This window comes from Malania oleifera, chromosome 12, assembly GCF_029873635.1.
Source record: "Malania oleifera isolate guangnan ecotype guangnan chromosome 12, ASM2987363v1, whole genome shotgun sequence".
NCBI lineage: Eukaryota > Viridiplantae > Streptophyta > Magnoliopsida > Santalales > Ximeniaceae > Malania > Malania oleifera.
In genome coordinates this window covers 83,216,112-83,232,566 of record NC_080428.1, presented here as the reverse complement: position 1 = coordinate 83,232,566, position 16,455 = coordinate 83,216,112, and the positions used below count along the sequence as shown (strand labels likewise).

General features: G+C 39.0%; 1 protein-coding gene across 1 annotated transcript; it reads left to right on the top strand.

Annotated features, from left to right (window-relative positions):
* Positions 1-14,995: 14,995 nt before the first annotated feature.
* LOC131144042 (ribulose bisphosphate carboxylase large chain-like) lies at positions 14,996-15,841 on the top strand. Its single transcript, XM_058092388.1, has one exon. The coding sequence runs from the start codon at positions 14,996-14,998 to the stop codon at positions 15,839-15,841; it is 846 nt and encodes a 281-aa protein (XP_057948371.1).
* Positions 15,842-16,455: the final 614 nt, after the last annotated feature.

Here is a 16,455-nt window from a genome sequence, read left to right as displayed (position 1 = left end):
AATTTAATTTCATGATTATTTGAACGTGTAATAAATCAATGTATCAATTTTATTTGATTTTCAAATTTCATCTAATAAATATTCATCTATTTATTAACTAAGTTCATAAACTACCCTCATATATTTATGCCAACTAACATAAGTCTAAAATGTTTGATTCATAAAAATTTAACATTCCAGTCAAGTTTCAAATTATGATAGAACATTCAGCAATGGGAGTTTTTTTTAATAGAAAATATTTAATATGCTGCATAATTCATACTCATAATTGGTTTCAATATCATAGCGGATACCCGTAATGTTGTGTGTAAGTCAGCTGATTACTTATTCTATTTTTAGATTTCAATCAATTATAAAATAATAAGAATCTGATTTTTCCTAAGCATTAACCACAATCACATTTAAAATAAAACCTGTTTATTTTAACGTGTGCGTGTGTGCTAAGCCTAAACAAGAAAAAAATAATTTATTCACCAAATAAATTTAGCCAAACAATAATAAATTCAGGAAAATGTAAACATGCCACAAGCACAATACACAAGAACAAGTTTACGTGGTTCGGCCAAAAATCGGCCTACATCCACGGCAGAAACTCACCTCCAGAGATATTATATTAAATCCGGCGGAAATAAATATACATATATTGTATATATTGTAACGACCTCAATTTCTTAATGGAAAAATGCAACATAATTAATGGAAAAGTCGACCCCGAACCCGTGGGTAACGGGGACACCTGTCAATCACAGCGGAAACCTAAGCAGCAGTAAACATAAAATCTAAATCATCCATCCATAAAGCATAACACCAGAGTTTACTACAACATCATAAAATTGTATTTTTATACATCCTCATAAACATCAAAATAACTTTAGGGTCAAATACAAAATAATTTCGACCCTAGTACAAAATTTTACCCTCCTAACGGGGTAATATTACTAACTCAACGGCGGCCACGGCCCACCGGTCACTCCGGGTCTTCTGAAAAATATATTTAGTTTGGGGGTGAGACACTTCTCAGTAAAGGAAAATAAATTAAATACAGTTATGTGGTAACATGAACATTTAATGCAATTATACATATACAGTACATTTCATATTTTCGTAAACGTTCATCATATCATACTGAATAATCACATGCTTTCAAATTTTCTAATAAATCATATCGTACATAAAACACTCGTTATAACTGATAAAATTGAAAATATACTCAGGATGAATAGCCAGCTAATGTCATGTACCCCCCATGACGGGTTGTACAGCCCGAAGGTAGGACCCGACAATGGCTGGCCGACCACTGCCGAGTCAAATATGTCTGTAAGTACAATGGGCCCGCCACACCCTAGTCCGGACTGCCAGGTGGACGTCCACACTCTACTAAAAGTCACATCAACTATCCATCTCACACCCCCTCGTGGAGTGATTAACACTAATCTGAACATAGATATCTGATTTATATAGCTATAGTACCGTGCTCCTGAACTGAACTAAACTAACATCCGAGTTCTGATAACATATAGTACATAATAATATATCATCTTTCATAATTTCATAAATACGGCCTCGTGCTGAACATTTCATAAATACGGCCTCGTGCAGATCGTTTCATAAATACGGCCTCGTGCCGATCGTTTCATAAATACGGCCTCGCCGAAATCATACATAAATACGGTCTCGCGTCGAAATCATACATAAATACGTCATTCTAAAAATAATCATTTTATCATGCATTTATCAAAATCATAATGTACTGTATACTTCCATAACTTTCTCAAATCATACTGCATTCACATCATTATCATATCAATATTTCTCCACGTAAAATAATATTCATGCCACACATTTGCTCTATAAAACCATACATTGTATCCTAAAAATCATGATTTCTGACATCTCATATGCATATATACACGTTTCAATATAATAACAATATTTTTCCCCAACGTGCATTTATTCCATAATATTCAAATATCGTAAATATCTTCAGGAAATCAATTTGCTTATAAATAATAGTAATTTGAGTAAAAAGTAGCTGCTTTAACTTGTTCCTTTACATGGCTACTGTGAAAGCCCCTAAAATATCCTAGCCTAACACCCGTAGGATTTCCTGATCAAGACCCTGAAAATGAACACTTACAGTACTAAACTTCAGTATTTTTACGTGTACATCATTTCCTATAACTACCGTAAGGTCAAATTTGTCTTAAAAAATCTTACCTTAACTTAGGGATGATTTCCAACTTACTTTCACCAACGATCTGCTCCGACAGATTTGGAGAGAATTTCCCTAGGAGCATCGTGGTGACTTCGGATTATCGATCCGGTGTAAATCTAGCCCAAAATCAATGAGAGGAAGAGAGAGAACCAAAGGGGAGAGAGAGAAAATGAAAGATGGCTTAACTGTGAAGTAAAATTTGGATTTTTCCATATTTATATAACTAGATTCGTTGACTAGCCACGTCATTCGTCGACGAATCCTTTAGTAATATCATTAACGAATTTTAGTTCCCATTGACGAAATCCAATCGACTCAAAACCTCTCTCGGTATCTCTTCGTCGACGAAATTCAATCTTCGTCAATGAATTCTCTTAAACCCTCATTGACGAATCCCCTGTATTCGTCGACGAAGCCCTAATGATTTCCCTCGGTTATTTTTTCTGTTACTGTTTCCATTTCCCTTCCTCTTTATTATTTAAATTCCACTTTTATTCGGGTTGTCACATATACACAGATTTATCTTTTGGGACTTACCGATCTCCTCTGGAAATCAGCCCAACCAAGAAACCCCCTCTTCGCACTTGCGAAGAACCCTAGGTTTCTCCCTATCTTTCTCCCTAATTTCCCTAAAAGAAACCCTCCCCAAGAAACAAAATCTGAGCTTACCTTGCCTTACCCTTGCGTTAACCTCCACTGGAGGTTGGAGATACCCAACGCCGCACCCACCTCCTACCGTCTTCCTCTCCCGTGCGCTGCGGCTGAAGGATCTCTCTCAGCGGTGGTGGCTTCCTCAGGTCGCAGGTGCTCTCTCACGCTGCTGCAAGTGAAGACATCTCTCACAGTTGGAAACAACTCTCCTCTGCGCTACTGTAACTAAAGCTGAAAAACAGAAGTCAAGAAGACCCTCCCCGCCCTTCTGCTGCTTTTGTTTTAATTTACAACAAGAAAGGAAACACCAATTACATCACTACCCCTCATAACAATAAAAAAAAAAAAAACTATAGCCATTAGATCTCTCCAACGAAACGGACAGCCTGGATTTTCCAACCAATTAAGCTTGACATTCCAACACGTAACCTGGCGTTGGAAGCATAACCTCTAGTTTAACGAAGTTATGGCCATCACTAGTGAAACCATTGCATAATCATTCGCATATTTTCATACTCATAATCGGTTTCAATATCATAGCGGTTACCCGTAACCTAGCGTTAGAAACTTAACCTCTGGTTTAACAAAACTATGGTCAACACTGGCGAAACCATTGCATAATCATTTGCATATTTTCATAATTATATTCTAACTATATTATTTCAATTTGATTTGTAAACCTGGTGACAATTTGATCTGAATGCCTCCTGCATGCCTGATGCAGTGATGTGAATTTCATACTAGTAGATATTATAGGTTCTCACATGCTCAAACTGAATTATTACATTACTTGCAAACGTTTCAGGGACATGGTAAAAATGGAAAAATGTTCAAATTACAGACGGCATGCTGCCGAAATTTCGGTAGAATTTTTCTCAGAAAAGTAACCATGTGCTAAGATGAAAACAATTAAATGCATGCAAAAATGTTTTTGCAAGGATGAGTGAAATATATAGGGAAGATTGCATGCTCATGAACGTATAGGAAAGATTGCATTAGTCAAATGATAAAATCTGAATAATAGATAACTAGTGTAGTTGCGTTAAAATGATGCTTATACTGTCTCGTATACTTAGTGAAATTAATTATTGATTACTATAAATAATACATATCACTTATACATACAATTTTATTTTGCATAGGCTTTTTTTATTTTCCAAGCACCGATCTAAATGGCTGGAAGCTCAAGCAATGCTCTAGTGATGGTATTGTTGTACATAGGGGGGACATTATAACCGGATCAGATGGTGTTAGTTATAGTACCCTGCCAATTCAACCAATTCGAATTGGCCATAGGTGTAAAATAAATAAATTGTATACAAAGATATAAAAATATTTGCATATTGATCCAGATCAATATGCATTGCGGGTGACCGCAAGATACCCTTTGTGAGGGTTCAATAATATAGTCTTCTACGAGGCTGTTCCCATATCTAATGATTATGGTCAGCGCATTGTGTTGGATGCACACTACGTAGGTCCAACATATTTAACTGTGTAATTATATGTCGAAACCATTCTTCAAAAGGGTGTAACCGCGGCTAGGCAGCCAGAGGCGCCTGCTGAGCATCTGGATAAAGCGGAGGAAGACACCCAACAAACACGTCATGTCAATATGAGTGTGGAGGTTGGTGGTATGCCTGCTATGGATTTTAATGAATATTTGGGATCGTTGTTTGAGCAGCTGACATACGAAACACCTGTTCCTAACACATATCTTCGGGGAGGTTGTGAATAAGTCCCGATAGAGGGTCCAAGATCGTTGTTCGCCATTGCGAACGACGCATTGGACGAGGGAATGAACATTACGAACGATGTTAATCTTCAAGATGAAGACATGTACGAACAGGAAATGGGTGAAAGGGTTAAATAACTTTCCTGATGATGTGAACCCACCCCCTCGTGAAATGGATGATGCCACGTACGACACCCAATTCAAGGACGAGCCTCCGATGTATGGTAATATTGACGTGGATGTTGCAGATTTAATTGCGGTAGATAAGTTTCCTATACGCGTGACTCGTTGGGATAAATCATTTGAGCTAAGTAGGGGGATGCTCTTCAGGTCGAACGATCAGTTGATCGCGGTAGTGCGAATGTATCACGCTCAAACCCACCATGACTTCCACGTTGTGCGATCTACCACAGAGTTATGGATTGCTAGGTGTAAGGAGCACAATTGTGGATGGAAATTGTGTGCAAAGTATTGGATGAAACACCGATTATTCAAAATCACCTAATATAGTGGTTTGCACACGTGTCTGAACGAACTTCTCTCACAGAACCATAACCAAATCATATTCTCCCTCATTGTTAGGGAGATAGTGAATATGTTGAGGGGAGATGCGTCGATGTCGATCGCCACATTGAAGGAGTTCATAGATCGTCAATTCGGCTATTCAATATCATATAAGAAGGTTTGGTTGGGCAAACAGAAGACAATTGCCCAAGTATTTGGCGATTGGGAGAAGTCCTATCAAATGTTGTCGAAGTGGATGGAAGCAATGTGCGTGTACAATCCTGGGACTATAGTCAGGTGGAGGTGGAGTCCTGTTCTAGGTAGCGAGAACACCACAACCTTTGTATCCGTATTTTGGTCATTTGCAACATTTATTCAGGGTTTTCATCACTGACCTCCCGTCACATGTGTGGACGGGACACACTTGTACAATAAGTACAAGGGTAAACTCTTAATTGCGACGTGCCCAGATGTAAATAAGCAAATATTTCCCCTTGCATTCACTACTGTCCAAGAGGAAAGCCTGTACACGTGGAATTGGTTTATGTGTTGTCTTCGTTCCATTACTAATAGGGATGACATTTGCCTTATATCAGATTGACATTTAGGAATTCTCGCTGCAGTGTAGCGCAATCCTGATTGGCGACCACCACATGCCCACCGCCGATTCGCCCTTTGAAACGTGGTCGGCAACTTTAATACAAAAGTACGTAGTTTCAATCTTAAGCGTATAACTGAGCAACCTAGAAGGGAGCATCAGGTAAGAAAATTTGACATGTGGATGGAGAGGATATTCGATGAGGGTGGGGAACCAGCAAAGTCATTTTTCAATCAGATCCCTTTTCATATGTGGACTCAGTGCCACGACGGTGTAAGAAGTTATGGGAACATGACTACTAACCTTGTAGAATATTACAACGCCATCCTGAAAGGTGCTCGTAGCCTTCCAATAAAGACCCTTGTGCAACTAACATTTTATCGTGTTGCACATTATTTCAATAGCCGACAGGAGGCTGCTCGTAACACAATATCTGGAGGAAATGTATTCACTCTGCATATATTGTTAGCGATGGAAAGAAGGAAGCTGAAGGCGACCGGACATCGAGTCACAACGTTCAACCGGTCGAGGGGTAGTTTTAGCATCACAACCGTGTAGTTGGGGTCATATAAAGGGAATAACGTCCAAACTTTGAGCATCTAGAGACACGAATGCTCGTATGGAAAGTATCAAGCATTACACTTTTCCTGCTCCTACCTTCTCGCTGCATATGCAGAAACATGGTCGAACGGGCTCCAATATGTTGGGTCATGTTGGAGCACTGTCAAGCACTATGCGACATACACCACGAATTTTCATCCGATTATGCACAAGGTGTATTGGTCAGCATCCTCATTACCGAATTTGTAGGCAAATCCTGCATATGCTCGATATAAAGGCCAGCCTAGGAGCTCATGTGTACACAACAAGATGGGCGCACGGGAAGGTAGGAAGAATATCATGTGCAGCATATGTCATGAAGAATGACATAATCGCATGAGGTGCCCGAGAAGGACACAACCCGGGGATGCAGCTGGGCCTTCGCACTGACCAATCACTTATAAGGGTTCACGTAGATGTCCTATTATTACCTTTAATTCAATAAATTCTTAAAATAAAGGAGAGTCTTCATGCCTTCTTGTTGCATCCCACATACTGACTCTGTGTTGGATAAAGAGTCCTTATTCTGAATATTCCAAAGAGCTGTTGTGATTAAGGCTTTGTTCTAAAGGATTATAATGCATTTTATTTAGTATCGATGTTGCAAGCGAAATTCCAAGATATATGAATGGAAAGTCCCCAATCTGAAACTCAATAATCTTTCTGATTTCCCTTATGTCCCTATTATTATTATTATATTGATTGTATTTCATTGGTACCTTTTGCATGATCGATCAAGGGCCGTTCGATTCCAGTGTATTAATGATGAGCGATCGTCACTGGTCCAGCCGGGCGTGGGCTGATTCGCACTTCGATGTTTTATATTTCTGAGGGGGCACACAAGTAATCCAAAATAGGATAGAAGCGGACCCCCGCATCGTTGCTTGGATATAAGAGGCGGGCTTCAATGGGATAGACCATATTGGCCATATCCAGTTGGACTGGCATTTGGTGACTGCCTTTGTGGAGCGATGGAGGTCAGAGACGCACACATTCCACCTACCACACGGGGAGGTGACTATCACCCTCTAGGACATTGTAGTGTTGTTCGGGCTGCCGATTGATAGGAGGCTCGTCACTGGTCGTACTATTGGACCAGTACAGGAGGGGGTAGCCAGTCAAGGGGGAGCATTGCGCCATATGTGCGAGAGATTGTTAGGGGTGGTGCCTCGTGAGGGAGAGATGGTTGGTGCCATGCGGTTTCTTGAGGGCGAGATGTTTCACCAGCTTCCAACAGCTGTAGATGATTATACAGTAGCGTGCCACACACGTGCCCACTTGTTGCGATTAATATGTGGGATACTGTTTTGCGACCTTTCAGGGAGTTATACGCATTTGATGTTCCTTCCACTCCTCACGAAGTGAGCGTAGATACGTGAGTACAATTGGGGGTCCACAACGTTAGCGTGGCTTTATTGAGAGATGTGTCGCACTGCTGACGTGTCCCACTGCTGACGTGTCCCACTTGCAAATCAGAGGAGCACTCCGCTTATTATAGGTTTGGGCGTGGGAGAGATTCACGTCCTTAGCTCCTACGCGCCGTGGTGTCCGGCGTATTGGGAGGGATCAAGATGGTCATCCGATTGACCCAGTCCTACTCGAATGGAGCTTAGTAACTTCATTCACAATGCATTCATGCTATGAGTACTACAAATATTAATTCGTAGTACGCACTAGTGGTTACACCTGTTGACTTACGTATCATTCTGTACAGGTGGAGGGATCAGTTGTTGGCACCAAATATTGTGCAACATACATTGCCCTAGTACAAGTTCGAGTTGGATATGCATTGAGAGCATGAGGTATAGTTCAATTCAAGTGTAGCACATTATAATTGCATATTTATCAGATAGCCATACCCATCTCTTACATTTTGCTTATGTTTAAGCGCAGTTTATATAGGCACCCTACATGGATGATGTTCTAGCCAACCTACCGACTGATTATTCAGTTGGGAGGGACCTGTGGGTAGCTTAAGTGCCACTCATATGTTTTCATATTATCGAGTGGCATCTCCCTGACTAAAAAATGCGTTAGGTCGGCTATCAGTAGAGCATTCTTGACAGCTTTTTGATGTTGGGGGTAGATGTACGTGGGGAGGATGACCAACACGATATTGATGGCCACGGTTGAGGGAACATAGATTGGGCTGCCGAGCATGAGATGTACGTGACTATGTGGTGGCATTGGCGAGAGTACATCATACAGGGAGTGGAGGTGGACGGTCTGATGGGTTCGTAGGACCCATATTATACGTGGTATAGGTCCATCACACGATGCTTCGTGGATAGGAACACAGCTATCTACATGAGCCTCGTAAGAATACTCTAACGCACAGCTAATTTTTTATTGTCTACACTACGATGTTAATGTGGTAACCACTTTTTTTTTAATGTTGCAGGCGGACGTACTAAATCAGGTCGACCTACTCTCTTTAGAGCTCGCTGTCCAGAATTAGCGAGAGCAGGTTTGGACATTGTCCACGAGGATGGGAGATGGATCCCTACACCACGACGGGCCCCAGCACCACGAGGAGGTCGACCAACTCTAGTACGAGGAGGTCGAGCAGCTTTCTCCAATCTTCTGTCGAGTCTGGCCTTCTCGTCGCCTGTTGTACAGGCGAAGTACGTATTTGGCCTGTCCACACCATATTCCCCATCACACCCACCGATATTATGGGCCTGTCTAGTAGACAGACGGATGCCTCGTCTAACTCTGCCGCCACCCCGTCGATGTCATTCGAGCTAGACAACTCTCTTGATGCAAAGGAGGTATAAAATGCCCCGAACTCGCCAAATGGGGTCCGGAGTGTTAAAAGGCCAAACACACTTCTCTAATACCATTCACGGAGCGGAATTAAATTAAATAACCTCAACGAAATATTAGAGTACTATATTCACATATGCAAACCCATAATGTACAATCACATTCACCATATTACATGACTAGAATAATTAAACATAAACCTAAACATATCTGTTCTTTTTATTTACTCACAAAACTACCTTGCCCTAGAGCTTTCTAAGCTCGAACACCTAGAATACCTAAAAAGACTGATAAATCGACAGGGTGAGATACCTCTTAATAAGGAAGAAATAAGTTACAACAGTGTGTGACTGAAGTGTTTATTATATAATTACAAAATATACATACAATTATGTACACCACCAATAGCAGCCAAGAAGACGCATTCATAAACACATCATTGAGACTTCTCTGTCACCCAATCACACTCACACATACATCATTATTTTACTGATAATTCCTGAGAGTAGGGAAGTCTAGCTGCCTATACAAGTAGATTCCCTCTACTCTAGTGCTAACACCAAGGCACCCACCTTTCTCAGTAAGCCCTCAAGTTATGTGTAACATCCTACTTAATTTATCATATAATAAAACATATTTAATAATAATATCACCCGAACCCATGGGTAGCGGGGTAGGCTTGACATACACAGCGGAAACTTAAGCAACAGTAAATATAAATCACATTCTCATAACCACAAAATACATAATACCATAGTCAACTATAATCCAAAAACACGGTGTTTATATACAATCTCCCAAAAATACAAAAAGTATCTCTAAGATCTCACAACAAAAATTTCCTGATCCTAGTTCAAACTTACCCTCCTAGCAGGGTGGTACCAAACTATCTCAACGGCGACCTCGATCCTCCGGTCTTTCAGGGTTTCCTAAAAATTATTTAAGTTCGGGGGTGAGACACTTCTCAGTAAGGGAAAATAAATTAAATACAGCTATGTGGTAACATGAATATTTAGTGTTATAATACATATACAGTACATTTCATATGCTCGAAAACATTTATCATATCATATTAGAATAATCATATACTTTCATAATTTATAATAATTTATACTGATCATGAAATGTCTAATATAACTGATAATACTGAAAATTTACCCAGGATGTATAGCTAGCTGATGTCATGTATTACCCCCCATGACGGGTTGTGCAACCCGAAGGTGGGACCCAACAATAGCTGGCTGATCACTGCCGTGTCAAAAATATCTGTAAGTACGATGGGCCCGCCACACCCTGGTCTGGACTGCCAGGTGGACGTCTACAACTCTACACTGAAAGTCACATTGACTATCCATCTTCCACCCCCTTGTGGGGCGGTTAGCACAAGTCTAAACATAGTAATCAGATATGTATAGCTACGGTACCGTGCTCCTGTAACTGAACTGAACTATCATTCGGGTTCTGATAATATATAATACAAGATAATATATTTGTCTAACATAAATAGATTGATAGTATTTCTAAAATAACATACATACATATAGCCTTGTGCCAATTTCTTTCATATCTGCGACCTTGTGTCGAACATTCATAAATACGACCTTGCATTGAAATCATACGTAAAACACGGCCTTACGCCGACTGTCAATCATGGCCTTGCGTCGAACATTTCATACATATCATTCTGAATAAATAATTCATTTATCATGTATTTTAAAATCATAATGTACTGCATTATTTCTTACTCTATGAAAAACATACTTTATTCATAAAATTGTCATATCATAATACTTTCCACGTAAAATAATATTCATGCCACACATTGTTGTATAAACCATACATTCTATTTTAAAATCATAATTTCTTACATTTCATACTTATATATATATTTCAACATAATAGCAGTATTTTCCCAAATATGCATTTTCTCAATAATATACAAATATAATACATGCTTTCTTGAAAATAAATTTACAGATAAATAATAATAATTTGCATGAAAAATAACTGTTTTAGTTTATTCCCTTACCTGATACTAAAAAGAAACCCCCTAAAATACCGGTCCTGCACTCGCAGGGTTCCCTGTTCAACACCCTAAAAATGACAACTTTTAGAACTAAACTTCAGTATTTTTCCGTGAATAACCTTTTCTATAACTACGAAAAGACTAAATTTTGTATAAAAAGTCTTACCTTAAACCAGGGATGAATTTCAACTCAGTCCCACCAACGATCCGCTCCAATAAATTTGGAGAGAATTTTCCCGGGAGTGTCGTGGTGGCCTCGGATCGTCGATCCGGAGAACGTCGGAGCCGAAATTGAAGAGAGAGGAGAGAGAAACCGTAGGGAGGAGAGAGAGAGTATTTCTGTCGATTTTTCTACGTAAAAATTTGAGATTTGTACTATTTATACCATGGGCTTCGCCGACGAGCCACGTCATCTTGTCGACGAGGTCAAGAAGGAGATTCGTCAATGAAGGCCTTCTCCTCGTCGACAAAATTCAAAACTTGGAAAAAAATAGCCCCTCGGTATCTTCTCGTTGATGAAATGCACTCTCGTCGACAAGATCCTCTTGCACCCTCGTCGACAAATCCCCTGTGTTTATCGACGAGGCCCTAATTAATTTTATTGGGTTGTTACATTATGTATCTAGGTAAAGTCTCCAAGAATAGGGACGGTCACCCGCCCATACAAGTGGCTTCCCTCTACTCTGGTATCCACAAATAATTACCAAAGTACTTGCCTTCCTTATCAAGCCCTCGGGCGGAGTATTCTAATTTACCATAAATACTTAAGTAATTAAAATTACATGCAACCAATGTCAATCATTTCACAAAGTTTCACACAAATACGAACACCACAATCAATCCACACAGGATATACACATTATCCATTCTCACTCACACAGGGTCCATATCCACATTGAATGCAACATTCACACATGACTCTGGTACACACAGCATACACGTCCACACAGGACTGGTCTAGATAGGACTATCATACATACAACATACATGTCCACACAAGACTCTAGTACACACAACATACACGTCCACACATGACTAATCAACCACACAGGTTACACGATCCACATAAAACTAATCATCACACAGATTACAACACATACCACCTTGTCCATGGTAAATAGGTAAAACAAACTCTTCATACCACTGCCAATGTTTTACCCCCCAATATAAATGCTCATATAATGACCTCTTCATACCACTACCAACGCTATATCGCAATTTACATGAACCACAACACAAATCAAAAGCAAATCCAACCACTCAAACACATCCACATATCTACCATAGTATACACAATCAACCAGTATTTCCAACCAAGAAGAAATTGCAGCCCAAACAGTATTCATGATCACAATAAATCATCATCCCACAATACTCGCAACCATTTAATGTTCAAAGCTATTTTCATGCCACACAATTTTTCCCAATACATAAACAGTATTTTCAATACATGCATAGTTCAGAAAATTATACCTAAATATTTAGAGTTTATACCCAAAATTAGCCGATTTAAAATTAATAAAAATGTTGTTATAAAATATTTCCCCTTACCTGCTCATCGGGATTCCTACCTAAACCGAACAATACGAGACCCTGTATTCCAAAAATTCCCAACTTACTCAAATCTTAGAAAAGTACTCATTTAATACTTCCTACAATCCAAATAATTATATTTATTAAGAAAATTAAAAAATGACTCACTTACATTGATTTTGAGATGTTTTCCAAACTTTTCAAATCGAAATTCTGCTCCGCCTATGTTGCAGAGAATCTTCCCAAGAGTCTCGTGGTAGCTTCCGATTGTCGAACCGAGGAGAAACGAGACCAGCAACCTAAAGATAAGGTGACAGGGCCGTTTTTATAGAGAGAAGAAGACAACATGCAGAATTTCCTAGCTAAAAATGAAAGGAGTTGTTGGGATTCGTCGACGAGACACGTGGACTCATCGATGAGTTCAAGAACACCGTTCGTGGATGAAATTGGAAACTCATCGACGAATTTCAGTAATATGAAAACCCCTCTCGGTAACTCCTCGTCTACGAGACATGTGCCCTCGTCGACAAGCCAAGATAGAACGCTCGTTGATGAGACCAGTTGGTTCGTCGACGATTTCTTGCTGACACCCTTTAAAATATTTTTTTTTCTCTTCTTTCCTTTCCTTTTCTTTTATTATTTTTATTAATTAAATTTTTCGAGTTGTTACATTTTCCCCTCCTTAAAATAATTTTGTCCTCGAAATTCGTTAATCACCCATTTACACACTAAAAAGCCAATTAACCACATTCATATATTTCAACCAATTCAGACATATACAATACCGAATCATGCAAAGTCAAACAAAATTAATACACATGCTAACATAAACATATTACCTGGGCCTTTAGTGTTGTCGTCCTTAGGTGTACCCAACATATAGATACGTGCCAGGGCACCGCCACCGCGAGGCAACGGGTTGTTCCTCTTATTTTAATTCGTAGTTGGTGCATTGTTCGGTGGTTCTTGACATTTCCGAGCTATATTTTAATAACCCAAATAATTATTGGAATTAAATAATAAATAAAAGAGAGGAAAAAAATATTTTAAAGGGGGACGCAGCAGGGCCTACGTTCGTTGACGAAAAGTCTTCTTGGGCTCGTTGATGGGTACGTACGTCACATTGATGATAATTTACCGAGAGGCCTGTTTTGGGGTCTGAAACTCGTCGATGAGGAGTCGGTGTTCGTCAACGAGATCCCTTCATTGCCTTGTCGACAAGGCGATGTGTCTCGTTGACGAGTCCACATGGACTAGCTTTCTATATAAAGCTCAAAATCATTTTTCCTACGGGAATTTCAAATCCAATTCACTCTCTCTCTCTCTCTCTAGAAAACGCATCCTCAAACTTCTCTCTAGGTCTCCGACTCTGTCTCTCCCTGGTTCGACGATTAGAAGCTACCACGGTGATCCTTGAGAGATTTTCTACAGGATTCCTTTACGAACACAAAGCAGTCAAGTCAACTCCATTTGTTAGAACAACTTCCATTGAGTCTCTGCACCTATCCTTTATTTCTAGTTCTTTTTATTTCTGTCTTCTTTTATTCTTATTCTCGCTTTCTAAACCCTTAGCTTGTTTTTGGAAAACAGGATTTCGCTCAGGATTGCCCATTTTTATTAATTCCATTATTAATTCCGGGGTTTCCCTGAATTTGAAAGTTCTCATTTAGTAAGTTTCCATACCAAGGCTCAATCAAATTAAGTCCGTAGCGTCTACCAATTTCGCCATATCCCCCTTTTGCTTGTTTTGAAATTAGGATCTCATTGTCATGTTGTTCCCTTTTTTTCTTTCATTTAGGTATGTTAGAACCCTTGAATTCATTATAAATACCGATTTCGATATCGAAAAGTGTTTCCTATCTCACCTATCTTCATATTATCTATGGAATTAGAACTTGAACTTTATTTATGTACGATTCATTATTTCTATTGCCCTTATTTATTTCATTTATTTTTCATTCATTTCTTATTTCTTCAACATCGATTTACCTATTCATTTTTTTATTTTTTATTACCTTTAGAATTCCCTATATTTTCATTTTTATATCTAGGATTCATATATACCACATATATCACTGTCAAGAGTGAATTTATTATTCTTTAGATATTTCAAGTCACAACAAAAAAGATAAAGATTAAGTAAGGGAAAGGGATTAGAAACCTGAAAAAGAAAGATTGGGTTGCACCATACATGTGAAAGAGAATGCAATAATAATGTATTTGGCAAATCAAATACATGGTCTATCTAATAATGAACCATTCGGATTAGTTGATAATATTAGTATTTTGTGATTTTGTGAAAGATTCCTATAAAAGGTTTCATTAATCATGTCGAGTAGACCTTGTTGTTGTGCGAATTATTAATTCATGAGTTGTAGGGAGGGAGTTATGTCACCACAAACAGAGACTAAAGCAAGTGTTGGATTCAAAGCTAGTGTTAAAGATTACAAATTGACTTATTATACTCTTGACTATGAAACCAAGGATACTGATATCTTGGCAGCATTCCGAGTAACTCCTCAACTAGGAGTTCCACCTAAGGAAGTAGGAGCAGCGGTAGCTGCCGAATCTTCTACTGGTACACGGACAACTGTGTGGACCGACAGACTTACCATCCTTGATTGGTACAAAGGACAATGCTACCACATCGAGCCCGTTGCTGGAGAAGAAAATCAATATATTGCTTATGTAGCTTACCCCTTAAACCTTTTTGAAGAGGATTCTGTTACTAACATGTTTACTTCCATTGTGGGTAATGTATTTGGGTTCAAAGCCTTGCGTGCTCTACATTTGGCGGATCTGCAAATTCCTCTTGGTTATTCTAAAACTTTCCAAGGCCCACCTCATGGCATCCAAGTTAAGAGAGATAAATTGAACAAGTATGACCGCACCCTATTGGGATGTACTATTAAACCTAAATTGGGGTTATCCACTAAGAACTACGGTAGAGCAGTTTATGAATGTCTCCGCGGTGGACTTGATTGTACCAAAGATGATGAGAACGTAAACTCCCAACCATTTATGCGTTGGAGAGATCGTTTCTTATTTTGTGCCAAAGCAATTTATAAAGCACAGGCCAAAACAGGTGAAATCAAAGGGCATTACTTGAATGCTACTGCAGGTACATGCGAAGAAATGATGAAAAGGGTTGTATTTGCCAAAGAATTGGGAGTTCCCTCCCTAACACAAATCTTGTGGGAAAAGTGTTGCTAAATTTATACCATCCTCTATTTTTTCTTCATATGTGACAACAGGTCGAACCAAAACAAAATATTTTTTCTTGGTAAGTGTAATTTGTTGGATATATATCCAATTTTTTAATTTTTGGAATTCCTTGTAATTTGTTTTTCCCATTCCTGGTGGTATCAAGATGCCACTGTGTTGGGATATCTTATCTGTTTCTCTAGGAAAATGGATATCTCCAGAAAAGATTTTAAGTTCAATCCTTTTTTTTTTCTCTCAACTTGGATCAATCCGTCTATCGGGCTTCTTATATTTAAAGCGATTGGTGTATCTACTCCAATGATACTATTGTTCCGTACCATTATGGAAAAAAATCTGGGTAAGATATGCATTTCCTCGAGAATGAAAAAAAAATCGATCTACTTTCATTTAGATTGTTTGGATTTGGTATTTGGACCTAAATGCTTTGACTCCTCGATACTCAATCAAATCCTCTTTTTTGTTTTTGACATTTGAATGCGCCTCTATAGTCCCATGTTTAGTAATTCCTGAACTCTTTCTTCTGTTGTATCGAGGATCGTCAAAATAAACATGAATTATTTTTCTACAGAAAATACTACCATGCAGGGATAGTTCAATCGAGA